A 27,014-nucleotide genomic window follows, 5' to 3' on the forward strand; every position below is an offset into this window, starting at 1 on the left:
AAAACAGATGAACATAGGGGAAGGAAGGGTGGGGGAAGAAGATGAGAGAGGGAAACAAACCACAAGAAACTCTCAATGACAGAGAACAAACTGAGGGTTGTTGGAGGGAGGTGGGTGGGAGATGGGCTAGATGGGTGATTCGTATTAAGAAGGGCACTTGTGCTGAGTACTGGGTGTTGCATATAAATGATGAATCACTGAATTCTACTCCTGAAACCAATATTGTATTGTATGTTAACTAAAATTTAAAATAAATAAAATAAATAAAAAATACACACGGCATGTTGAAAACATATTTATTTCTGTTCCCTTCCAAAAAACCACAAGAAATTAATAGAATAGGCATAAACTCACAAAGACAAAAATAACAGGAAAAGAAACAATCATAAATTATGAGACATACAAAGAAGCATGACCAGGCTTTGAAAAAATCAGTCAACTAGGGGCACCTGGGTGGTTCAGTCAGTTAAGCATCAGACTTCAGCTCAGGTCACAATCTCAGTTTGTGAGTTCAAGACCAGCATTGGGCTCCACACTGACAGTGTGGAGCCTGCTTGGGATTCTCTCTCTCTCCCTCCCTCTCTCTGTCCCTCCCCCACTTATGCTTTCTCTTGTACTCTCTGAAAAATAGATAAACTTAAAAAAAAAAAAAAAGAAAAGAAAAAGCAGTCAATTGAAACTGTCCCTGAATGAGGCCATATGCTGTATTTAGTAGACAAAGACTACAAAACAGCTGTTACAAATATGTTCAAAGAATTAAAAGAAAGTATGCCAAACTAAAGAAAAATATTATGGCAATGATTCAACAAATAGGGAATCTCAACAGAAAAATAGAAAGTTTTTTTAAAAACCTTTCCAATAAAAGAAACCAAGAATCCTTAAACAAATGGATGATTCCATATGAAATAGCTCCCAATGTCCAAAGCTGGAACAATTTGAGTAACAATATAAATAATACTGGTTTACAGCACAATGTATAATTTTATAATTATATATGTATATATATATGTATATATATAATATATATAAGTCCACACTGACGTTAAAAAAAAACATTTAAATGAATAAATAGGAGAGAATAGACAACTGTCCCGTACAGAAAAATTATAAACAATTAACGTAGGAATTCTTCCCTCAAGGAGGTAAAGAATAATTCCCCACCTTTTCAGCATGGCCTATGCTTAGTGGCTTGCTTCCACCGGGGACAGCATAGAGAAATTTTTAAAGTAACAATGGAGAAACCTGACAAACACTAGCTTAGCCAAGTGATCAAGGTTAATAAAATCAGTGATAAGTCCAATTGATAGCATGAACCTCTGACATGTTACAAATGGTAATTCACAGTCACGTCTGTGCTCTTCTTCCCCAAAAGCTATAACATCAATTTCACCATAAGAAGAGCATCAGACAAGTCCTACCTGAGGAACACTCTACAATATACCTGACCACTACCTAAAACTGTCAAGGTCATCAAAACCATGCAAAGTTTAAGAAACTGTGACAACTCAGAAGAGAAATGACAAATATCTGAACAAATAATGGCCAAACACTTCCCAAACTTGATATGTACAGAACAGAATAACCATGAAGACAATAAACCTAGACAAATCAGAATGAAACTGGTTACACACAGGCAGAAAATTCTGAGAGCAGGAAGAAAAAAACAACTCACCATATACAGAGGAAAAACCAATATGATTAATGGCTAACTTTTCATCAGAAAAAAACAGAAGTCAAAAAATTCAAACTACTGAAAACAAAAAAGAAAAAAAACAAGAACTCTAAATAAATCTGCCAAAAATATCATTCAGAATGAAGGAAAACGCCAATGATACTTCAACAACAAAACTTTTTAAAAACAAAAACAAAATGAAGTCAAAATATTCCTAGATAAGTGAATACCAAGATAATTCAATGACAGCAAAACTCCCTTCGTAGAAAATACTGAAGAAAGGCCATCTAGCTAAAGAGAAATTATGCCAAAAAGTAACCTGAATCCATAAACAAAGAAAATGAAGTACACCAGAAATGGTAAATATGTTAATTAGTATAAAGGAACTTATAAATGTATTTTCTCTTTTATTCTAATTTCTTTGAAAAATGTGACACTACAGAAAGAGATAATTCTATCACTGGATTGTTGAGTTTACCACATGTATAGATATATGTGACAATGACAACACTAGTGGAAAAGGATATAGACCTATAGTGGAACAAAGTTACTCTATCTTACCAAAATTAAGTTCGTTTTAATCAAAAGTAGATTTTAATAATCTACTTCTTTACTTTGTATTGTAGTAAAGAGAGCAACCACTAAGCAAACAACTAAAATAATAGTTTTAAAAATCAAGAGAAAAATTTAAATACACTAAAAAAGTATTAAGAAAAAAAGCAGTAGTAAGAGAACAAAAAAAACTTGAGATGTATAGAAAACAAGGATCAAAATAGAAAATATAAATGTAATTATATCAATAATTATATTCAATGAGAATGGACAAAACACTTTCATGAAAAAGCAGAAACTAGCAGACTAGATCAAAAAGTAACTTCAACTTTATTTAGACCATAAGAGACACAGGTTAGATAAAAAAGACACAAAAGTATGAATGTAGAAGGACAGAAAAAGACATTTCATGTAAACTATACTCATGGCTATATTTAAAATAGAAAAAAATTGACTTTATAGCAAGAAGTATTTTTTTTTAAATGTGAAAGAGGAACATTTCATAATGATGGAAGGGTCAATACCCAAGGAAGATATTATATGCCCCTAACATTGAGACACCAAAATACACAAAGCAAAAATTGTCAAAACTGAGAATATAAATAGACAATTCAACAGTATTTCAAAAGTATATGGAAGTCAATGAAAGTGATAACACCACCACCCAAAACCTCTGGGATGCAGCAAAGGCAGTCATAAGAGGAAAGTATACAGCAATCTAGGCTTTCCTAAAGAAGGAAGAAAGGTCTCAGATACAGAACCTAACCTTACACCTTAAAGAGCTGGAAAAAGAATAGCAAATAAAACTCAAAACCGACAAAAGACAGGAAATAATAAAGATTAGAGCAGAAATTAATGCTATCAAAACCCAAAAAACAGAACACATCAATGAAACCAGAAGCTGGTTCTTTGCAAGAATTAACAAAATCGATAAACCACTAGCCAGTTTGATCGAAAAGAAAAAGGAAAGGACCCAAATAAATAAAATGAAGAATGAAAGAGGAGAGATCACAACCAACACAGCAGAAATAAAAACAATAATAAGAGAATATTATGAGAAATTATGTGCCAATAAAATGGGCAATCTGGAAGAAATGGACAAATTCCTAGAAACATATACACTACCAAAACTGAAACAGGAAGAAATAGAAAATTTGAACAGACCCATAACCAGTAAGGAAATCGAATTAGTAATCAAAAATCTGCCAAAAAACAAGAGTCCAGGGCCAGATGGCTTTCCAGGGGAATTCCATAACAGTCTATCAGAAATTAATAAAACTAGACAGAAAATCAGTAAGTATACAGAAGCCTAGACAAAACTACCAACTAACTTAACTGACATTTAAAGAATACTCCATCCTGGGTGTCTGAGTGGTTCAGTTCTTTAAGCATCAGATTCTTGATTTCAGTTCAGGTCATGATTTCACAGGTTCATGGGACTGAGCCCCACAGATCCGGTTCTGCATTGACAGTGCAGAGCTTGCTTGGGATTCTCTCTCTCTCTCTCTCTCTCTCTCTCTCTTTCTCTGCCCCTCCCCCGCTCTCTCTCAAAATAAGTAAAACATTAAAAAAAAACAAAAACAAAAAACACTTGACCCAACAACAGCAGAACACAAACACTTTACAACAGCTTGTAGGACTTTCTCCAGAATAGTTTACATTCAAGGTCATAAAATAATCTCAATGAATTTAAAGGGACTAAAATTATACAAAGAATATTCCTCGACTACAAAAGATTTAATTATAAAACAACAGAAAATTGGGGATATATCACCAAATATTTGGAAACTAAGCATGATTCTAAATAATTCATGTATCAAAAAAATCTAAAAAATATTAGAAAGTATCTTTAATTAAAATTAACATATCAAAATTGATGGGATGAAGTTAAAGAAGTGCTGAGAAAAAACTTTATACCCTTAAATGTTTGAATTAGGAAAGTAGAAATAGGGGCACCTGGGTGGCTCAGTCAGTTAAGCATCCAACTTTGGCTCTGGTCATGAACTCACGGTTCATGAGTTCACGCCCTACCTAGGGCTCTCTGCGGACCCTGCTTCGGATCCTCCGTCTCCCTCTCCCTCTACCCCTCCCCCACTCACGCTTTCTCTCTCTCTCTAAAATCAACATTAAAAAAATTTTTTTTAATTTTTAAAATTTAAAAGGGAATGTAGAAATATATAAAATCTATCAACTAAAGATTCAACCTCATAAAAGTAGGAAAAGCAGAGCTAATGAAACCCAAAGTAAACAAAAATTAGGAATGAAAGAGACATCACTATAGATCATAGTGAAATTACTTATTAGAAATAATGAACTTTATAAATATATAAAAACAGAGAACTTAAATGGAAAGGTCAAATTCCTAATAAGACACAAATTATGAAAGCTGACTGAATAAGAAACAAAAAAATCCCAATAGACCATAAAATGCTAAATAGGTGATGGGTATTAAGGAGGGCACTTGTTGTGATGAGCACTGTGTGTTATATGTAAGTGATGAATCCCTTAACTAACCAGAATTTAATAAAACTTGAAACATGAAAAAAAAATGAGTTGGTAATTTAAAATCTCCCCCAAAAGAAAAATCCAAGCCTAGACAGATTCTCTGGCAAATTATATTTAAAAAAATAATGCTGATCCTAACACAAACAGTTCCCCTAAATAGTGCAAGAAAAACCACTTCCATCATATTCTATGAGGAATGAAAACCAAAGACATCATGAGAAAATTATACACCAATATCCCTCATGTAAATATCCTTAACAAGAAATTAGGAACATATAAAAATGAGTATACACCATGACCAAGTAGGAATTAACTCAGGCATGCAAGGTTGGTTTAATATTGAAAATGAATTAATGTAATAACTACAACATACAAAAAAACTCTGCACAATCCTCCTAATGGATGTGCAAAAAGAAAAAAAGCGCATTTATTTAACAAAACTCAGTCCATTCATGCTAAAAAGCACTCAACAAACTAGAAATACAAGAGAATTTCCTCAATCTAATAATGGGGATTTAAGAAAAACCTACAACTAACATCATTGGTAACAGGGAAAGACTAAATGCCTCACTACTAAAATTACGAACAAAGTAAGTATATACAATATCACAGCCTCTACTAAAATTATACTGCTGGCATGTAGCCAGTGCAAAAGACAACGGAAAAAAAAAAGACATTCATACTAGAAAGCAAGAAGTATAACACTCGTAATTTCCAGATGATGTGAGTCTATATGTAAAACATCCTAAGGAAAAACAACAACAACAACAAAAAGAAAACACCATCAAAACTAGTAAGAAAACTGAGCAGGTAATAAAAAACAAAGTTGTAAAATGAAATATATAAAAAATTGATTGTCTTTCTGTATACTAGCAACAAATACTACCAAAAATAAAATAATTCCAATCACAATGACTTCAAGAAGAGTATTTAGAATACATTTAAGAAAAAAAGTGCAAGACCTACAAATTAGAACTATAACTAAAAACTATAAAACACTATTGAGATAAATTAAAGGAGATATAGAGATATCATATTCATGGATCAGAATATACAATATTGTAAAGATGGCAACTCTTCCCACAATGATCTATAGATTCAAGGCAATTCCTACCAAAATCCCTGCAAGCTATTTTGTAGAAACTGGCAAACCTAAAACTTACATGAAAATACAGTTTTGAAAGAGACAAAGTAAGAGAACTTACATAGCATGATTCCAAAACTTGCTATGAAGCCACAGTAATTGACAGTCTGGTACTGGCATAAGAATAGAAATATACATATGAATAGAACAGCACAGATCCATAAATAAACCCTTACATGTATGACTAATTGATCTTGAACAGGTGGCAAGGCAATAAATGGTGAAAGAATAGTCTTTCAACAAATGATGCTGTGATAGATATCCATATGCAAATAAATTTAGATCTTTGTTTCATACCATACATAAAAGTTACCTTAAAAGGAAAAGAATACATGAACAAACAAACAAAATCAGAATCAGACCTATTAATATAGAAAACTGATGGCTGCCAGAAGGGAGGGATATGGAGAGTTGGGCAAAATGGGTGAAGGCTATAGGGAGATACAGGTTTCCAGTTACGGAATGAATAAGTCATGGGAATAAAAGGCACAGCATAAGGAATACAGTCAATGATACTGTAATAGTGATGTAACAGGACAAATGGTAGCTACACGTGTGGCAAACAAAGCATAATGTATAAACTTGTCAAGTCACTAAGTTGTAGACCTGAAACTAATGTAACACTGTGTGTCAACTACACTAAAAATAAAAGTCATTAAATTAAATAAAGTCACAAGAAAAATGGACTTACAGACCTAAATGTAAGTGCCAAACTGAAACACTTCTTGAAGAAAATATGCGAAAAATAATCTTTGTGATTTTGAGTTTGGCAAGATTTCTTAGATATGACACCAAAAGCTTCATACATAAAACAAGTTTGATATATTGGGTTTTATTAAAATTAAAACTTTTGCACTTCAAATAACTATTTAAAAGATAAAAAGATAAGCCGCAAATTCTAAGTCATACCTGAAAGGATGGGAATCCAGAATATATAAAGAATTTTTACAATTCAATAATAATGAAGGACTCACTTGAAAAATGGGCAAAAGATATGAGTAGATGTTTTACCAAAGAAGATAGATGAATGGCTAATAAGCACATGCAAAGATGCTGAACATCAGTCATCAGAGAAATGCAAATTACAATCACAATGCAACAGCACAATATTCCAACTAGAAAGGCATACGTTTAAAAAACTGATCCACCAAGTGTTGTCAAGGCTTTGAAGAAACTGAAACTCCTTCACTACTAGTGGGTATTTAAAATGGTGTGACTAGTTTTGGAAAAACATTTTGTAGTTTCTTAAAAAGTTAAACATACATCAACCCTATAACCCAGCCATCCATCTCCTAGCTATGTGCCCAAGAGAAATGAAAGCTATGTCCACAAAAAGTACTCATACACAAACATTCAGAAAAGCTTATTTATAATGACCAAAAAAGTGGAATAAACCCAAATTTCTATCAATAGAAAAATGCATAATTAGTATATGGATATATACTAATTAGCAATAAAAAAGAAGCTGTATGTACAAGTAACAATCTGAAGGAATCTCAAAATAATAATGCTGAGTAAAAGAAAGTGAAAGACAAAAGAGAAAGCAAATCATTGGCTGTCTGGAGAGGAGGGTAGAGGGAAGGAGAGATGGACTATCAAACAGCACGAGAAAATCTGGAGGGATGATGGTTATGTTCATTACCTTAATCATGCTGATGGTTTCAGAGATTACATATGTGAAAACTCATGAAATAGTACACTTTAATAAATGCAATTTTTCATATGTCAATTATACCACAATAAAATTGTAAAAAAATTTTCTTAAAAACTGTCTACTCCAATTTTAGACAACAATATAGAGCATCGAGACTATTCAAAATGCTAGTGAAAATGTAAACTGTACAACTATATTGCTAAACAATTTGGCAGTGTTTACTAATGCAGAACATTTGCAATAACCCAGAGACCAGCAACCTCATTCCTAGGCATAAAACCAATTAAGCTAAAAAGTGCAAGAAGCTTGTATAGTGATTATTATAAAGGTTGAAGAAGGGGTGGTAATTTGGAAGATACATGGGAGGGATCCTGTGGTGCTGCTAAATATTCCATATTTTGACCAGGTTAGAGGATACAGGGGCATGGTGACAATTCACCAAGCTGCAGATTTATTCATTTGTGTATTATTCTGTTTATGTTATAGTTCAGAAAAATGTTTATTAATTAAAAAAATATAGGGTTATCTCACCCTTTAAGTTAAAAACCATACTTATATGAATAAATTCCTATACTACATCAAAACCAAGTTGGGTTTATCCCAGGAATGCAGGCTTGATTAAATATTAAAAAATTAATCATCACATTAGATCAGATTAAAGGAGATATTTTACATGAACATATCTATATAAGGAGATAAAACATTTGATAAATTCAACTCCATGATTTTAAAAAACATACAACCTTGTTTTCAAGAGTAGAATTTAATGATTCATCACTTACATATAACACCCAGTGCTCATCACAAGTGCACTTTTCAATACCCATCACCTATTTAACACACCTCCCCCACACCCACTTCCCTCCATCAATCGTCACTTTGCTCTCGGTAGTTAAGAGTCACTTTTGGTTTGCTTCCCTCTTTTTTTCTTTTCCCTTCCCCTACATTCATCTGTTTTGTTTCTTAAATTCCACATGTGAGAGAAATCACATAGTTTTGGTCTTCTTCTGACTGATTTCATTTAGCATTATACCCTCTAGGTCCATTCTTGTTGCTCCAATGGCAATATGTCATACTTTCTTATGGCTGAGTCATATTCAATATGTATGTGTGTGTGCACATGCGCACACACACATGTGCATCACATCTTCATTATCCATTCATCTATCAATGGACTATTGAGTTGATTCCATAAATCTTCACTATTATAAGTAACACTGCCATAAACACAAGGGTGTATAAATCTTTTCAAATTAGTGTATTTATTTTCTTTAGGTAAATCATCTGCAGAATTACTAGATCATATACTATTTCTATTTTTCAATTTTTGATAGAAATCTCTATATTGTTTTTCATAATGTATGTACCAATTTACATACCTGCCAACAGTGCATTGGAGTTCTTTTTTCTCCACATCCTCACCAAAACTTATTTCTTATCTTTTTGATTCTAGCCATTCTCACAGGTTTAAGGTAATATCTGTGGCTTTGATTTGCATTTCCCAGATGATTAGTGAGGTTGAGCAGCTTTTCATATGTCTGTTGGCCATCTATATATGTCTTCTTTGGAAAAATATCTATTCAGGTCTTCTGCCCATTTTTAATTGGATTACTTGTTTTTTTCTTGTGTTGACTTGTATAAGTTCTTTATATGTTTTGGATATTAATCCCTTATTGGATATATTCTTTGCAATTATCTTCTCCCAATCTGTAGGCTGCCTTGTCATTTTGTTGATGGTTGCCTTTGCTGTGCAAAATCTTTATATTTTGGTATAGTTCCAATAATTTGATTTTGCATTTGTTTCCCTTACCTGAGAAGACCTATCTAGAAAAAATGTTTCTATGGCTGATGTCAAAGAAATTACTGCCTATGTTCCTTCTAGGAGTTTTATGCCTTCAGTCTCACATTTAGGTCTTTAATCCATTTTAAGTTTATTTTTCTGTATGGTGTAAGAAGGTGGTCCAATTTCATTGCTTTCCATGTAGCTCTTCAGTTTTCCCAGCACCATTTGTTGAAAAGATGGTCTTTTTCCCATCATATATTCTTGCCTTCTTTGTCATAGATTAGTTGACCATATAAACATGGGTTTATTTCTGGGATCTCTATTCTGTCCCATTGATCTATGTGTTTATTTTTGTGCCAGTACTATACTATTTTGATTACTACAGCTTTGTAAGACATATTGAAATCTGGGATTGTGAAACCTCCATCTTTGTTCTTTCTCAAGATTTCTATGGCAGCCCTAGGTCTAAATCAATGGTATTTCTAAACACCAGCAACATACATGTTTAAAAAAAAATTTTTTTAAGGAGATTTTATTTATAACAGCATAACAAAAATAAACTAACAAAAATAAATTTCAAAAAATGTTAACACACATATAATTAAAAATAAACTAATGAGGTAAAAGGCTTGTAAACTGAAATGTGCAACTTTGCTGAAAGAAAATACAAACACAAAAAGATTTTTAAAAACCTTATATTCATTAATCAGAAGACTTAATATTTTTAAGATGTCAGTACTATCTAAAGCAAGTCACAGATTCAATGGAATCTCTACCAAAATCTCAATGATTTCTTTTGCAGAAATGGGGGGAAAAATCTATCCTAAAATTCACATGGGACCCTGAATACCCTAAACAATCTTGAACAATAACAAAGCTAAAAGATCCCTGATTTCAAAAGTTATTACAAACCTACAGTACTGGTATAAAGACTTATACAACAGTGGAACAGAATAGAAGGCCAATACATAAACCCTCAAATATATGATCAAATGATTTTTGATAAGGGTGCCAAGGGAAGACCATCGAATGAGGAAATGACAATTTTTTCAACAAATGATACTGGGAAAAGATATTCACATGCAAAAGAATGAAGTTAGACCCCACCTTATAACATATACAATAATTAATTCAAAATGGATTGAAGACCTAAACATAAACCTAAAACTAAAACTCCTAGAAGAAAGCATATGGAGCAGAGAGTTTGGCAATGGTTTCATGGGTATGACACCAAATGTACATGCAACAAAAGAAAACACAGACAAATTGGAATACATCAAAATTTAAAATTTTTTAACAAGAACATAGTGAAAAGGCAATCCACAGAATGGGAGAAAATATTTGCAAATCAAATGTCTGATAAGGGTCAATATTCAAAATATATAAAGACACTTCTACAACTCAACAAGAAAAAAAAAAAACCTGATTAAAAACCAGGCAAAGATTTTGAATAGACATTTCTCCAAAGATGATATATAAATGTACATTAAGTACAAGAAAAGGTAGTCAACCTCACTTATCATTAGGGGAATGCAAATCAAAACTACAATTAAGATGCCACCTCACAACCCATTAGGATGGCTACTATCTCCCCCAAAAAGAAGAAAAAAAGTCAAAAGTAAAAAAAGCAAAGCTGATGATATGGAGAAATTAGAACTCTAGTGCCAGTGGAAATGTAAAATGGAGCAGCCACTACAGAAACAAAGTATGCTGTTCCACAAAAAAATGAAAGATAAATTTATCATATGATCCAACAATTCCACTTCTGGCTACCTATATACCCCAAAAAATTAAAAATAGGGACCTGAACAGATATTTATATACCCACATGTACAGCAGTTTTATTCACAACAGCCCAAAGGAGAAGCTATCCAGGTGTCCCTTGACAGATGAATGGATAAACAAAATATAGTGTATACACACAATGCAATATTATTCAGCCCTAGAAAGGGAGGATATTCTGACACATGCTACAACATGGAAAAACCTTAAAGACATCACAAAAGACAAATAGCATATGATTGCATTTATATGAGGTGCCTAGAGTAGTTACATTCATAGACAGAAAGTAGAATGGTGGTTGTCATGGGCTTGGTGGCAGGAGGGGACGGTTGTGAAATATAAAGCTATTACTTAATGGATACTGAGTTTCAGTTTTGAGAGATGAAAAGTGTTATGAACATGGACAGTGTTGATGGTAAGCACAACAATGGGAAGGTACTTAGTGCCAATGAACTGCAAATTTTAAAATTATTTAAATAGTAAATTTTGTTATGTATATTTCACTACAATAAAAATATGCACAAAAACTGTTTATAAAAAGGTTATAAGGATTATAATATGTAATTTGTAGTACATAAATATGTAATTTATAATAGAAGTTTTATAACCTTTTTAATAAACAGCTTTTGTACATATTTCTATTGTAGTGAAATACATATAATATTTACTTTTTTTAAAGTTTAGTTATTTATTTTGAGAGAGACAGAGGGCAAGTGGGGAAGGGGCAGAGAGAAAATTCAAAGCAGGCTTCGCAGCACCAGTGCAGAGGCCGAAGCGGGGCTTAAACTCATGAACTGCAAGATCATGACCTGAGCCGAAGTCTGATACTTAACCAACTGAGCCACGGCAGGCACCCCATAAAGTTTACTGTTTTAATCATTTTAAAAGTTACAGTTCATGTAAAGATATTTCTGAAGATCTAAACAAATAGAAAAAACATTTAGTAGTATGTTCATAAACCTAGAAGGATCAATTTAAAATATATCAATCTCCCCGCATTACTTTATAGATTCAATACAATGCCAAAGATTAGAGCACAAATAAAAGAAATAAACTAAAAAAACAATAGAACAGATCAATGAAGCCAGGAGCTGGTTCCTTGAATTAATTAATAAAATTGATAAATCTCTAGCCAGACTTCTCAAAAAGAGAAGAGAAAGGACCCAAATAAATAAAATCACAAATGAAGAGAGGAGAAGTAACAACCAACACCACAGAGATACAAACACTTATAAGAGAATATTATGAAAAATTGTATGCCAACAAATTGGACAACCTGGAAAAAATAAATAAATTGCTAGAAACATATAAACTACCAAAACTGAAAAAGGAAGAAACAGAAACGTTGAACAGACAATCAGCAAACAGACCAAATCAGTAATCAAAATTATCCCAATTATCCCAAAACAAAAGTACAAAATTATCCCAAACAAAAGTACATGGGCTGATGGCTTCACAGGGGAATTCCAAAAAACATTTTTAATTTTTTTTTAATGTTTATTTATTTTTGAGACAGAGACAGATGTGAGTGAGGGAGGGCAGAGGCAGAGAGGGAGACACAGAATCTGAAGCAGGCTCCAGGCTCTGAGTTGTCAGCACAGAGCCTGATGTGGGGCTTGAACTCATGAGCCATGAGATCATGACCTGAGCCGAAGTCGGATGCCCAACTGACTGAGTCATCCGGGCGTCCCCAAAAAACATTTAAAGAAGAGTTAATACCTATTCTTCTCAAACTATTCCAAAAAATAGAAATGGAAGAAAAACTTCCAAATTCAATCTATGAGACCAGCATTACCCTGATACCAAAACCAGACAAAGACTCCACTAAAAAAGAAAACTACAGGCCAAGGTCCTTGATGAACATGGAACCAAAAATTCTCAGTAAAATACAAGCAAATTAAATCCAACAGTACATTAAAAGAATCATTTACCATGATCAAGTAGGATATATTCCTGGGTTGTAAGGGTGGTTCAGTATTTGCAAATCAATCACCATGATACACCACATGAATAAAGAAAGGAAAAGAACCAGGTGATCCTTTTAATGGATGAGAAAAAGCACTTGACAAAGTATAACATCTATTATTGATAAAAATCCTCAAAAAAGTAGGTTTATGGGGAACATACCTCAACATAATAAAAGCCACATACAAAAAACCCAGAGCTAATATCATCCTCAATGGGGAAAAGCAGAGCTTTTCCTCTACAGTCAAGAACAAGACAGGGATGTCCACTTTCACCACTGTTACTTAACATAGTACTGGAAGTCCTAGCCATATTGATCAGACAACAAAAAGAAATAAAGGCATCCAAATTGGCAAGGAAGAAGTCAAACCTTTCATTATTTGCAGATGACATGATACTCTACACAGAAAACCAAAAAGACTTCACCAAAAAATTGCTAGAACTGAAAGATGAACTCAGAAATGTCACACGATACCAAACAAACATACAGAAATCTACTGCATTTCTATACAACAATAATGAATCAACAGAAAGAGAAATCAAGGAATTAATCACATTTACAACTGCATCAAATACCATAAGATACCTAATAATAACCCTAACCAAACAGGGGAAAGATCTGCACTCTGAAAAGTATAAAACACTGATGAAAGAAATAGGAGAGGACACAAAGAAAGAGAAAAACATTCCATGTTCATGGATTGGAAAAACAAATATTGTTAAAATGTCTATAGTACCCAGAGCAATCCACACATTTACTGCAACCTCTATCAAAATACCACCAGCATTTTTCGCAGAGCTAGAGCAAACAATCCTGATATTTGCAAGGAACTGCTAAAGACCCCGAATAACCAAAACAATCTTGACAAAGAAATGCAAAGCCAGAGGCATCATAATTCTGATCTTCAAGTTATATTACAAAGTTGTAGTGATTAAGACAGTATGGTACTGGCACAAAAACAGACACACAGATCAACAGAACAGAAAAGAAAACCTAGAAATAAACCCTCAAATATATTGTCAACTAATCTTCAACAAAGCATAAAAGAGTATCCAATGGAAAAAAGACAGTCTCTTCAGTGTTGGAAGAACTGGACAGCAACATGCAGAAGAATGAAACTGGACCACTTTCTTATACCATACAGAAAAATAAATTCAAAATGGATGAAAGATCTAAATGTGAGACAGGAGGGGGTGCCTGGATGGCTCAGCCAGTTAAGCATCTGATTTTGGCTTGGGTCACGAACTCGCAGTTTGTGAGTTCGAGCCCGGCGTTGGGCTCTGTGCTGACAGCTCAGAGCCTGGAGCCCGTTTCATATTCTGTGTCTACCTCTCTCTCTCTGCCCAACCCACTCGGCTTCTGTCTCTGTCTCTCTCAAAAATAAATAAACATTAAAAAATAAATTAAAAAATAAATAAGTAAATAAATGTGAGACAGGAAACCACCAAAATCCTACAGGAGAAAACAGGCAGCAACCTCTCTGACCAAGGGCAGCAACTTCTCACTTGACATGTCTCCAGAGGCAAGGGAAACAAAAGCAAAAATAAACTACTGAGATTTCATCAAAATAAAAACCTTCTGTACAGTGAAGGAAACAATGAACCTGTGGAATGGGAGAAGATATTTGTAAATGACATATCAGATAAAGGGTTAGTATCCAAAATCTACAAAGAACTTATAAAATTCAATACTCAAAAAACAAATAATCTAGTTAAAAATGGGCATAAGATATGAACAGATATTTTTCCAAAGAAGACATCCAGAAAGCTAACAGATGCATGAAAAAATGCTCAACATCACTCATCATCAGGGAAATACAAATCAAAACTACAATGAGATATCACCTCACACCTATCAGAAAGGCTAAAATTAACACAGGTATTTGCGAGGATGTAGAGAAAGTGGAACCGTCTTACATTGTTTATGGGAATACAAACGGTTGCAGCCACTGTGGAAGATTGTATGGAGGTTTCTCAAAAAATTAAAAATATACCTATCCTACAATCTAGAAATTACACTATTAGATATTTACCCAAAGAAAACAAAAATACTAATTCAAAGGGATACATGCACCTCAATGTTTACAGCAGCATCAACAATAGCCAAATTATGAAAAGAGCCCAATTATACATCAACTGATGAGTAGATAAAGAATATGTGGTGAATATATATAATGGAATTGTTACTCAGCCATAAAAAAGAATGAAATCTTGCCATTTGCAAGGAAAACCAAGAAAAAGACTCTTAAGTATAGAGAGCTGATGGTTATAGAAGGGGAGGAGGGAGGGAGTTGGTTAAACAGGTGATGGGGATTAAAGAGGGCACGTGTGATGAACACTGGGTGTTGTATATAAGTGTTGCATCAGTAAATCCTGTATCTAAAAGTTAAAAAAAAAAAAACACAAGAAAATGTTTATAATTTCTTTTTTTTTTTTAATTTAGAATTGAGCAAGCTGATTCTAACAATGTAAATGCAAAAAGGGCCATGACAGTCCTAATAATTAAAAAAAACATAAAGGACAGTAACAGACACCAAGAATTATTGTAAATCTTTAGAATTAAGGCTAGAGACAGACAAAGTGATCACTTGACCAGAATATAGAGTCTATAGGAGGGGCCAAGACGGTGGAGCAACATGGACCTTTTTTTTGCTTCTCTCCTCCCAGAAATGCAGCTTGATCAACACCAAACCATCCTGCACACCTAGAAAACTGATTTGAGGATTAACATAACAATCTGCACAACCTGAACCACAGAACTCGGCAGGTATGTGGTGTGGAGAAGTGAACTAGGGGAGAGAGAAACCACGGAGCTGTTTTTGCTTGTGTAGAGAGGATGGAGATGGGAGGGGAGTACAGGAAAAGTACTCCCACCTCCTGCCGAAAGCAGCTGGAGAGAAAAAGAAAGAGTAGACTAAACAAAAAAGGGAGAAAAGAGAAAGGGACTACAAGGGATTGAAAAAAGGGAGAAAGGAGAGAATTTAAATTCCATTAAGACACTGGTGAAGTTCCGGGGGGGAAGGGCAAATCCTCAGAAGCAGACAACAAAGACAAAGGGGTCCTCAGGCCACAGGGAGAGAGGCAATTTCCCAGCTGAGAGGACATTTGGTAGAGGCTGTGCAGCCTCCCCACAGGCAAAGGTCCCAGCAGACCCCAGAGAACAGCCACATTCGCTGGTGTTAGAATAAGGACGTTAAGGGTGAAGCCTGGCACCAGATGTGTGTTGTGATTTACCATAATCCCTAAAACACTACTGCTACATTATCACATGAAGTTTTTCTGGGGTGGGCTCACACCCAGCTACAGTCTCTGAGCATTTGCAGCAGCATGGTCACGAGAATGTTCCAGATGGCAGACCAGCACCCGGCCTTTGCTCGGCAAGACCCTCCTCCCCCAGAGAGTCTGAGCAGGTCAAAGCTGCAGGGCCCTCAGAAGTGAGGGGTTTGGAAACACAGCCCCGTCTGAAATTAAACGCAGAAGGGAGGTGCCGCCTGGCAGACCAATGGCTTGGTCACGGACAGATTAGAAGCGGGGAGTGGACGGAAGCTAGAGACAAAGCAGGGGTGCCTCACTGCCGGTAGACAAGCACAGAGTTCTGACAGTAGAGACTAGGTAGCTGGGTGACACCATTTTCACCCTTCCCATACATACGCATAGCACGTACATGCACCAGAACAATCCACCCCAATAAACTAAGCAGTGCCATCTAGTGGAAACGGAGCCACTACACCAAGCCCCGCGTGACTGAGCCACCTGTGCTCTAGAGGAATAATGCAAATCTCTCCTCCTGCTTAGTTTATAAAGTATAAAGCGCTTCATAGTTTGACTTCCAGGGGAAACTGGATGTAATTTCAATTGTATATCATTCTGTTCACTGGTCCATCTATTCAATATTTTTTTCTTTTGTTTTCTTATTCTTGAGTACAGAAAAAGGTTTTATTGTCCATTTTATAAAAAAGATTTTTAATTTTTTCTAATATGTTTTATTTTGTAAAATTTTTAAACTCTATTTTATGTTCACCATTTCATTTTATTCTATTTTATTGTATTCATTTATTTTAATGTTCAAATGTTTTCCTTTTTTTTTTCTTTTCTTTCCTTTTTTTTCTCTATTCTATCAAGCTTATTTCAACAACCAGACCAAACACGCCTAGGATCTAGATTCCTTGAATTGATTTCTTGTGTCATTTTGAATTTTTATTTTTTTTCTTCTTTATTTCATTAACTCTTTTTATCCCTTCAAAATGACAAAATGAAGGAGTTCACCCCAAATAACAGGTAAGGACTTAATGAACACAGATACAAACAAGATGTCTAAACCAGAATTTAGAATCACAATAATAAGAATACTAGGTGGGGTTGAAAAAAAAGCATAGAATTCCTTTCTACAGAGATTAAAAGAAATACAATCTAGTCAGGATGAAATTAAAAATGCTATCACCGAGATTCAATCTCAAACAGATGCCAAAATGGCATGGATGGATGAAGCAGAGCAGCAAATCAGTGATTTAGAAGATACAATTATGGAGAATAATGAAGCAAAAGAAAAAGAGGAAAACTAAGGCAAAAGAGCATGGTATAAGGATTAGAGAATTCAGTGACTCATTAAAAAGGAATAATATCCAAATCATAGGGGTCCCAGAAAAGGAAGAGAGACAAAAAGGGTAGAAGGTTTATGTGAGCAAATCATAGTGGAAAACTTTCCTAACCTGGGGAAAGACACAGACATCAAAATCCAGGAAGCACAGAGAACTCCCATCAGATTCAACAAAAACCAACCATCAACAAGGCATAGCATAGTTAAAATTCACAAAATATTCAGGCAAAGAAAGAATCATGAAAGTACCAAAAGAAAAAAGTCCTTAACCTATAAGGGAAGACAGATCAGGTTCACAGCAGACCCATCCACAGAAACTTGGCAGGCCAGAAAGGAGTGGCAGGATATATTCAAAGTGCTGAACTGCAAAAATATGCAGCCAAGAATTCTTTATCCAGCAAGGCTGTCATTCAAAATAGAAGGAGAGATAAAGAGTTTCCCAGGCAAACAAAAACTAAAGGAGTTCGTGACCACTAAACAAGCCCTGCAAGAAATTTTCAGAGGGACTCTCTGAGGGGAGAAGAGATGAAAAACAAAACAAACAAAAAGCAACAAAGACTAGAAAGGACCAGAAAACACCATCAGAAACTCCAATTCTACAAGAAACATAATGTCAATAAATTCATATCTTTCAGTGCTCACTCTAAACGACAGTGGACTGAATGCTCCAATCAAAAGACATAGTGTAACAGAATGAATAACGAAACAAGATCCATCTATTTGCTGTTTACAAGAGACCCACTTTAGACCTAAAGACACCTTCAGTTTGAAAATAAGCAGATAGAGAATCATCTATCATGCTAATAGTCTCCAAAAGAAAGCAAGAGCAACCATACTTATATCAAACAACCTAGATTTTAAAATAACTGTAACAAGAGATGAAGAAGGGCATTATATCATAATTAAGAGGTCTACCCACCAAGAAGATCTACAACTGTAAACATTTATGCTCCAAGCATGGGAGAAGCCAAATATATAAATCAATTAATCAATATATAAATCAATGAATTACAAACATACAGAAACTCATTGATAATACTGCCATAATAGTAGGGAACTTCAACACCCTACTTACTGCAATGGATAGATTATCTAAATAGAAAATCAACAAGGAAACAATGGCTTTGAATGACACACTGGACCAGATTGACTTAACAGATATATTCAGAACATTTCATCCTAAAGCAACAGAATACACATTCTTCTCAAGTGCACATGGAACATTCTCCAGAATAGATTACATACTGGGACAAAAGTCAGCTCTCACCAAGTACAAAGAGATCGAGATCATACTGTGCATATTTTCAGATCGTGACACTATGAAACCCAAAATCACCACAAGAAAAAATTTGGAAAGATAACAAATACTTGGAGACTAAAGGACATTCTACTAAAGAATGAATGGGCTAAACAAGAAGTTAAAAAGGAAATGAAAAAGTACATAGAAGCCAATGAAAATGTTAACACCACAGCCCAAAACCTCTGGGATGCAGCAAAGGAGGTCAAACAAGGGAAGTATATAGCAATCCAGGCCTTCCTAAAGAAGGAAGAAAGATCTCAGATACATAACCTAACCTTACACCTTAAAGAGCTAGAAAAAGAACAGCAAATAAAACCCCAAACCAGCAGAAGACAGGAAATAATAAGATCAGAGCAGAAATCAATGCTATTGAAACCAAAATAATAGTAGAATGGATCAATGAAACCAGAAGCTGGTTCTTTGAAAGAATTAACAAAATTGATAAATCCCTACCCAGTTTGATCAAAAAGAAAAAGGAAAGGACCCAAATAAATAAAATCAAGAATGAAGGAGGAGAGATCACAACCAAAACAGCAGAAATACAAACAATAATAATAGAATATTATGAGCAATTATATGCCAATAAAATGTCAATCTGGAAGATATGGACAAATTCCTAGAAACATATAAACTACCAAAACTGAAACAGGAAGAAATAGAAAATTTGGACAGACCCATAACTAGTGAAGAAATTGAATTAGTAATTAAAATCTCCCAAAAAACAAGAGTTCAGGGCCAGATGGCTTTCCAGGGGAAGTCTGCCAAACGTTTAAGGAAGAGTTAACACCTATTCTCTTGAAGCTGTTCCAAAAAATAGAAATGGAAGGAAAACTTCCAAACTCTTTCTATGAAGCCAGCATTACCTTGATTCCAAAACCAGACAAAGATCCCTCTAAAAAGGAGAACTACAGACCAATTTCTCTGATGAAAATGGATGCAAAAATCCTCAACAAGATACTAACCAACCGGATCCAACAATACATTAAAAGAATTATTCACCATGACCAAGTGGGATTTATACCCAGGATGCAGGGCTAGTTCAATATCTGCAAAACAATCAATGTGATACATCACATCAATCAAAGAAAGGTCAAGAATCACACAATCCTCTCATAAGATGAAGAGAAAGCATTTTACAAGATACAGCATCCTTTCTTGATAAAAACCCTCAAGAATATAGGTATACAAGGATCATACCTCAAGAGCATAAAAGCCATATATGAAAGACCCTCTGATAATATCATCCTTAATGGGGAAAAACTGAGAGCTTTCCCCCTAAGGTCAAGAACACGACAGGGATGTCCACTCTCATCACTGTTATTCAACACTGTAATGGAAATCTTAGCCTCAGCAATCAGACAACACAAAGGAATAACAGGCATCCGACTCAGCAAGGAGGAAGTCAAATTTTCACTCTTTGCAGACAACATGATACTCTATGTGGAAAACCCAAAAGATTCCACCAAAACACTGCTAGAACTGATCCATGAATTCAGCAAAATCAAAGCAAAGAAATTGGTTGCATTCCTATACACCAATAATGAATCAACAGAAAGAGAAATGAAGGAAAGGATCCCATTTATAATTGCACCAAACACCGTAAGATACCTAGGAATAAACCTAACCAAAGAGGTGAAAAATCTATACACTGAAAAGTATAAAAAGCTAATGGAAGAAACCGAAGAAGACAGAAAAAAATTGAAAAATATTCCCATGCTCATGGATTGGAAGAACAAATATTGTTAAAACAAATATTGTTAACACTATCCAAAGCAATCTACATATTCACTGCAATCCCTATCAAGATAACACCAGCATTCTTTACAGAGCTAGAACAAACAAGCCTAACATTTGTATGGAACCAGAAAAGACTCTGAATACCCAAAGCAATCCTGAAAAAGAACACCAAAGCTGGAGGCATCACAATTCCGGATTTCAAGCTGTATTACAAAGCTGTAATCATCAAGACAGTATGGTACTGGCACAAAAACAGACACTCTGTTCAATGGAACAGAATAGAGAACCCAGAAATGGACCCACAAACATATAGCTAACTAATCTTTGACAAAGCAGAAAAGTATGTAAAATGGAATAAAGACAGTCTCTTCAGCAAGTGGTGCTGGGAAAACTGAACAGTAACATGCAGAAAAATGAAGCTTGGCAACTTTCTTACACCATACACAAAAATAAACTCAAAATGGATGAAAGACCTAAACATAAGACAGGAAACCATGAAAATCCTAGAGGAGAAAGCAGGCAAAACCCTCTTTGACCTCAGCCACAGCAACTTCTTATTCAACACATCTCCAAAGGCGAAGGAAACAAAAGCAAAATGAACTATTGGGGTCTTATAAAAATAAAAAGCTTCTGCACAGTGAAGGAAACAACCAACAAAACTAAAAGGTAACCAACGGAATGGGAGAAGACATTTACAAATGACATATCAAATAAAGAGTTAGTATCCAAAACCTATAAAGAACTTAACAAGCTCAACACCCAAAAAGCAAATAATCCAGTGAAGAAATGGGCAAAAGACATGAATAGACACTTCTTCACAGAAGACATCCAGATGGTGAACAGACACATGAAAAAATGCTCAACATCACTCATCATCAGGGAAATATAAATTAAAATCTCACACCAGTCATAATGGCTAAAATAAACAACTCAGACAACAACAGATGTTGGCGAGGATGTGGAGAAAGAGGATCTCTTTTGCACTGCTGGTGGGAATGCAAATTGGTGCAGCCACACTGAAAAAAAAAACTGTACTGAGGTTCTTCAAAAAATTAAAAATAGAACCACCCTATGACTCAGTAATTGCACTACTAGGTATTTACCCAAGGGATACAGGTATGCTGTTTCGAAGGGACACGTACACCCCAATGTTTATAGCAGTGCTATCGACAATAGCCAAAGTATGGAAAGAGCCCAAATGTCCATTGACAGATGAATGGATTAAGAAGATGTGGTATATATATATATACCATCGAATATTACTCAGAAATCAAAAAGAATGAAATCTTGCCATTTGCAACTACGTGGATGTAAGTAGAGGGCATTATGCTAAGCGCAACTGGTCAGTCAGAGAAAGACAAATATCATATGACTTTACTCATAAGAGGAATTTAAGATACAAAACAGATGAACATAAGGGAAGGGAAGCAAAAGTTATATAAAATCAAAAGGAGGGGAACAAAACATAAGAGACTCTTAAATACAAAGAACAAACTGAGGATTGCTAGAGGGGTTGTCAGTGTGGGGATGGGCTAAATGGGTAAGGGGCATTAGGGAGGACACTTGTTGGGATGATCACTGGATGTTATACATGGGGGATGAATCACTGGAACCCACTCCTGAAATCATTATAGCACTATATGCTAACTAACTTGGATGTAAATAAACACATGCATACAAACATACATACATAAGATAGAGTCTACAAACCATGAATGCATGGAAGCTTCATTTATGTTAGAAAGTTTTGTAGACCAGTAGGAAAAAAAATTGCTGTTTCAATAAAGTGTCTTAGAATAGGGTTTCCACATGGAGAAAAAAATGAAATTGGATTCCTACCTCAACCCATACAATTATGAATTCTAGGTAGATAAAGAGTTTCCTATTACAAAAAAAAAAAAAAAAAGACTACAACATTTTAAAGAATATTTTAGGACTACAGAGGCACCTGGGTAGCTCAGTCAGTTAAGCGTCCAACTCCGGCTCAGGTCACGGCTCACGGTTTGTGGGTTCGAGCCCCACGTCAGGCTCTGTGCTGACAGCTCGGAGCCTGGAGCCTGCTTCTGATTCTGTGTCTCTCTCTCTCTCTCTGCCCCTACCCCACTCACACTCTGTCTGTCTCTCTGTCTCAAAAAAAGAAAAATAAAAAATCAAAATAAATTAAAATTAAAATTAAAAAAAGAATATTTTAGAGGACTCCAGAGAGGTAAAGATTCCATGAATAAGATAAAAAAGCACAAATCACAAAGTCTGTTCAGTTATACTACACTGCAATCAAGAATTATATTAATCAGGTAGGGGGTGGTTAAATAGTTGATGGGAATTAAGGAGTGCATTTGTTGTGATGAGCACTGGGAGTTGTATGCAATTGTTTAATCACTATATTCTACACCTGAAACTAATATTACACTGTATGTTAACTAACTGGAATTTAAATAACAACTTCAAAAAAGAAAGAATTGTATTAAAAGATATCATAAAGATAGTGAAAAGGCAAGCCATAACCTACAAAAATATTTGCAACATATGTATCTGACAAAGAATTGGTATCTAGTAAAGATAACTCCTAAACATTAATAGATCCCAATACAGAAATGAACAAAGAACTTGAATAGGCGCTTTACATTAAAAAAAAAAAAAAAAAAAAAAAAGAGTAACTGGTAAGTATGAGCAAAGTTGCTCAGCCAAGATTATTACTAATCTTGGACAAAAAAGCACATTAAAACCACAAACAGCTATCTTTTCACATCCACTAAATTTGCCCCAATTAAGAGATCAGAGAATATCACATCAGAAATGTGTACAGCAACCAAAAGTGACTTAGACTTGGCCATTTAAATGATTTTTCCTGGATCTTTGAATCTTAACCAAGTGATTTTAAAACGCAGCAGTGGCTGAAGATCATTTATCATAGAGTGGCAATATGCTGATTAGACTGTTTCCATCAAAATACTACCACTGTGGCTCTTGTGACTAGCCTTTGATGCTTGATTATTTCCAAGCCTGTTCCTCTAACCTCCTATCACTTATACTCCCGATATTTTCCAAAAAACTCCCTTGCTTAAGCTAGCAAATTCTATTTCTATCAAATTTTATTTCTTGCAATCAAAAACTACTGATACTTCAAGTTTCCCATTCAATAGGAAGATTCAAAAGGTTTCTGTTTTGAGTACAATGACATAATTCCTGGAAATCAAAATTCATTACATTTCTGTATTTGTGACTCTTTCTTTAGAAAACCACATGACCCCACCACCTATAAAGCAAATGACTTTAAGACTTGATCTGAATATCCACTCACTACAAAATGTTCATCAGCATCAAAATCATGATAGCAAATGAAGTACCTAGCTCTTTCTCGGGCTGCATCCTCACGGGCTTTTTCCTTTTCTTGCCTCTGTTGTTCAATTCGGGCTTCTTGTTCTTTCCTTTTCATTAACAATTCTTCTACACGGGCCTGCCGTTCTGCCTCTAGAGCTCTTTTACGTTCCTATAGTCAGAAATGTTTTAAAATGTTAGAATTATGTGTAAAGTGAAAATGATTAAAGGTGGCACAGTTTTGACATAAATTTAGATATTCAAGTAGATCCTTACTACTAGGTAAACTTCACAGAATTAAAAAAAAATCAAGTATCAATGATAATCTGGTTTTCATATGCCATTTACCAGTATGACACATAATAAGTGCTCTCTGAAGCAGATACTATGTTATTCATAGTCTGTGAGAACCTAATATGTACTTTATGGTTAATCACTTCTATAGTCTTGTGGTTTCAAAAAATGGTTTCAAAAATACCAGAAAATGATGCAGAAAATGTCATGAAGGAGTTAAATGGAAAAAAAAAGAAAAACTTGTGGCAAGGAAAAAGAGGTATCAAGAGGTATCATAATACAGCATAGTGGGTAAAAGAGTGGGCACTGGGTCAGATTCCCTGATTTTATTCCACGATCCTATTATTTACTGGCTTAGGGACTCTGGTCTAGTTGTATTGTAACTGTGCCTTAGTTTTCTGGAAGACAAATAATAACATCACTAATATCTTCAGATATTGTAAAGAACAAATGAGGTAATACATAAAGAATACTTACCAGAGTGCCTAGCATATAGTAAATTCTCAGTAATTATTTATCATCCTCAACATTAAGGCAGAAGATACTTAATCAAAATACTGTGAAGTATTATGTCCTATGTACATTTTTGCCTACTAGGAGTACTTTAATAACTTTCACCATATTACTATCTGTACTGACACATTTTTTACTTGTGCACATAGTTTTATTTTTTCTGGTTGCCATTTTAAATACACTTTTTATATGAAGATTTTTTTTTATAAAATTCAGAAAAATTTTCAGTCATGTTTTTTTTTTCCAGTCATGTTTTTAAAGATTTTGTTCCCATCAAAGTTCCTAATATCTTTGTTTTGTTTTGTTTCCACAAAACCATTTGTTGACATTTTTATCTTATGTCCGATGCCTTTTAGTATCTTTTTCAACATATAAATCTCCATATTTACAAGTACAGAATTATGGCTAAATTCCAAGACTATCTTGAAATTATTATTCTTTGAGAAAAATGTATTATCACATCTTCATTTTCTCTTAATGATATTATTTTTCATTTCTATTATTTATTTTTCTCAAGTTTTTAATCATTTGGTGTTCATCACAGCAAATACACTCCTTAATCCCCACCACCTATATTTCACTTATCCATTGCCCTATGCACCTCCCCTCTGGTAACCATCAGTTGGTTCTCTATAGTTAAGAGTCTGTTTCTTGGTTTTTTGTTTTTGTTTTTTATTTTTATTTTTTGCTCATTTGTTTCTTAAATTGCACATATGAGTGAAATCATATGGTATTTGTCTTTCTCTGACTGCCTTATTTCACTTAGCATTATACCCTCTAGCTCCATCCAGGTCATTGCAAATGGCAAGATTTCATTCTTTGTTATGGCTGAATAATATTCCATTGTATATATACCATACCTTCTTTATCCACTCATCAGCTGGAGGGTACTTGGGCTGCTTCCGTATCTTGGCTATTGTACATAATGCTGCTATAAACATAGGGGTGCACGTTTGAATTAGTGTTTTGTATTCTTTGCTTAAAAACCCAATAGTGCAATTTGCTGGATTATAGGGCAGTTCTATTTTTAACTTTTTGAGGAACCTCTATACTGTTTTCCAGAATGGCTGCACCAGTTTGCATTCCTACCAATAGTGAAAGAGGGTTCCTTTTTCTACACACCCTCACCAACACCTGTTGTTCCTTGTGCTGTTGATTTTAGCCATTCTGAGGGATGTGAGGTGATATCTCATTGTCAGTTTGATTTATATTTCCCTGATGATGAGTGATGATGAACATCTTTTCATGTCTCTGTCGGCCATCTGGATGTCATTTTTGGAAAAATGTCTTCATGTCTTGCTCATTTATTAACTGAATCATTTGATATTTGGGTGTTGTTAGTTCTTTCTATATATTGCATATTAACCCTTTGTGGATATGTCATTAACAAATACCTTCTCCCATTCCATAAACTGCCAATGCAGATTTTTTTTTAACTGCAAATAAATGTGAGTTTAAGAGAAAACTCTTTTGCTTATATTTTCTTCATTGTAAATAATTTTCTGTGCCAGACATTGTTGTTTTTAGTCTTAAAGAGTTGAGATCTTATATATAGCTAGAAAAATTTCCACATATTATGCTTACTTAGTAATGAGAAGAGCTATAATCAATTAGTTCATGATTAGTATGCCTGACAGTAAAGAATATATTTAAAATCTAACTGTATGCCTCCAGTAGTCTGTAATCTGCCACATATGCCTTCCGGAAATCAGTACATTCCCTGTAGTTCCCAATCCTTCCTTCCCTGGGCCCCCTCCAAAAAAAAAAAAAAAAAGAAAGAAAAAGAAAAAGAAAAAAAGTAGGGACTTTTTAGCTTACTAGTTTAAAAAAGTTTTCTTCTGCTGGGGTAGATAGGGTTTCTTGTAGGTATGAAGTTACCATAGTGAGCTTAGTTAAGTATTAGAAGTATTCAGATGTCTCCTCAGTGTTCTCTTAAACTGCTTTAGTATTTTTTCTCTGTCATTTACTGGGCACTTACTATGCTAAACACTATGCTAAGTATTTACCCATATTAGCAATTTTAGTATCACAACAAACTGGGGGTCTTTAAGGTAAAATGACTTGCACAAGGCTGTATAAGTAGTAATTAGGAGAACCTACCATCACTGTGTTCCATTAATCATAAAGACTAGGGGCCAGGGAGAGGCTATGTGAGCTACCTGGGGAATGGGAATGAATTTTAAAAAAAATATGTCAAT

General features: G+C 34.5%; 1 protein-coding gene across 3 annotated transcripts in view; it reads right to left on the reverse strand.

Annotated features, from left to right (window-relative positions):
• Positions 1 to 27,014, reverse strand: part of SCAPER (S-phase cyclin A associated protein in the ER) — a 522,888-nt gene that overhangs the window by 335,560 nt on the left and 160,314 nt on the right. For all 3 annotated transcript variants that reach the window (XM_060617955.3, XM_060617952.3, XM_060617953.3), the window contains one exon: positions 24,039 to 24,181. In XM_060617955.3, coding sequence (XP_060473938.1) covers positions 24,039 to 24,181 — 143 coding nt within the window. The remainder of the gene's footprint in view (positions 1 to 24,038; positions 24,182 to 27,014) is intronic.

This window comes from Panthera onca, chromosome B3 (genome assembly GCF_046562875.1).
Source record: "Panthera onca isolate mPanOnc1 chromosome B3, mPanOnc1 haplotype 2, whole genome shotgun sequence".
Lineage (NCBI taxonomy): Eukaryota > Metazoa > Chordata > Mammalia > Carnivora > Felidae > Panthera > Panthera onca.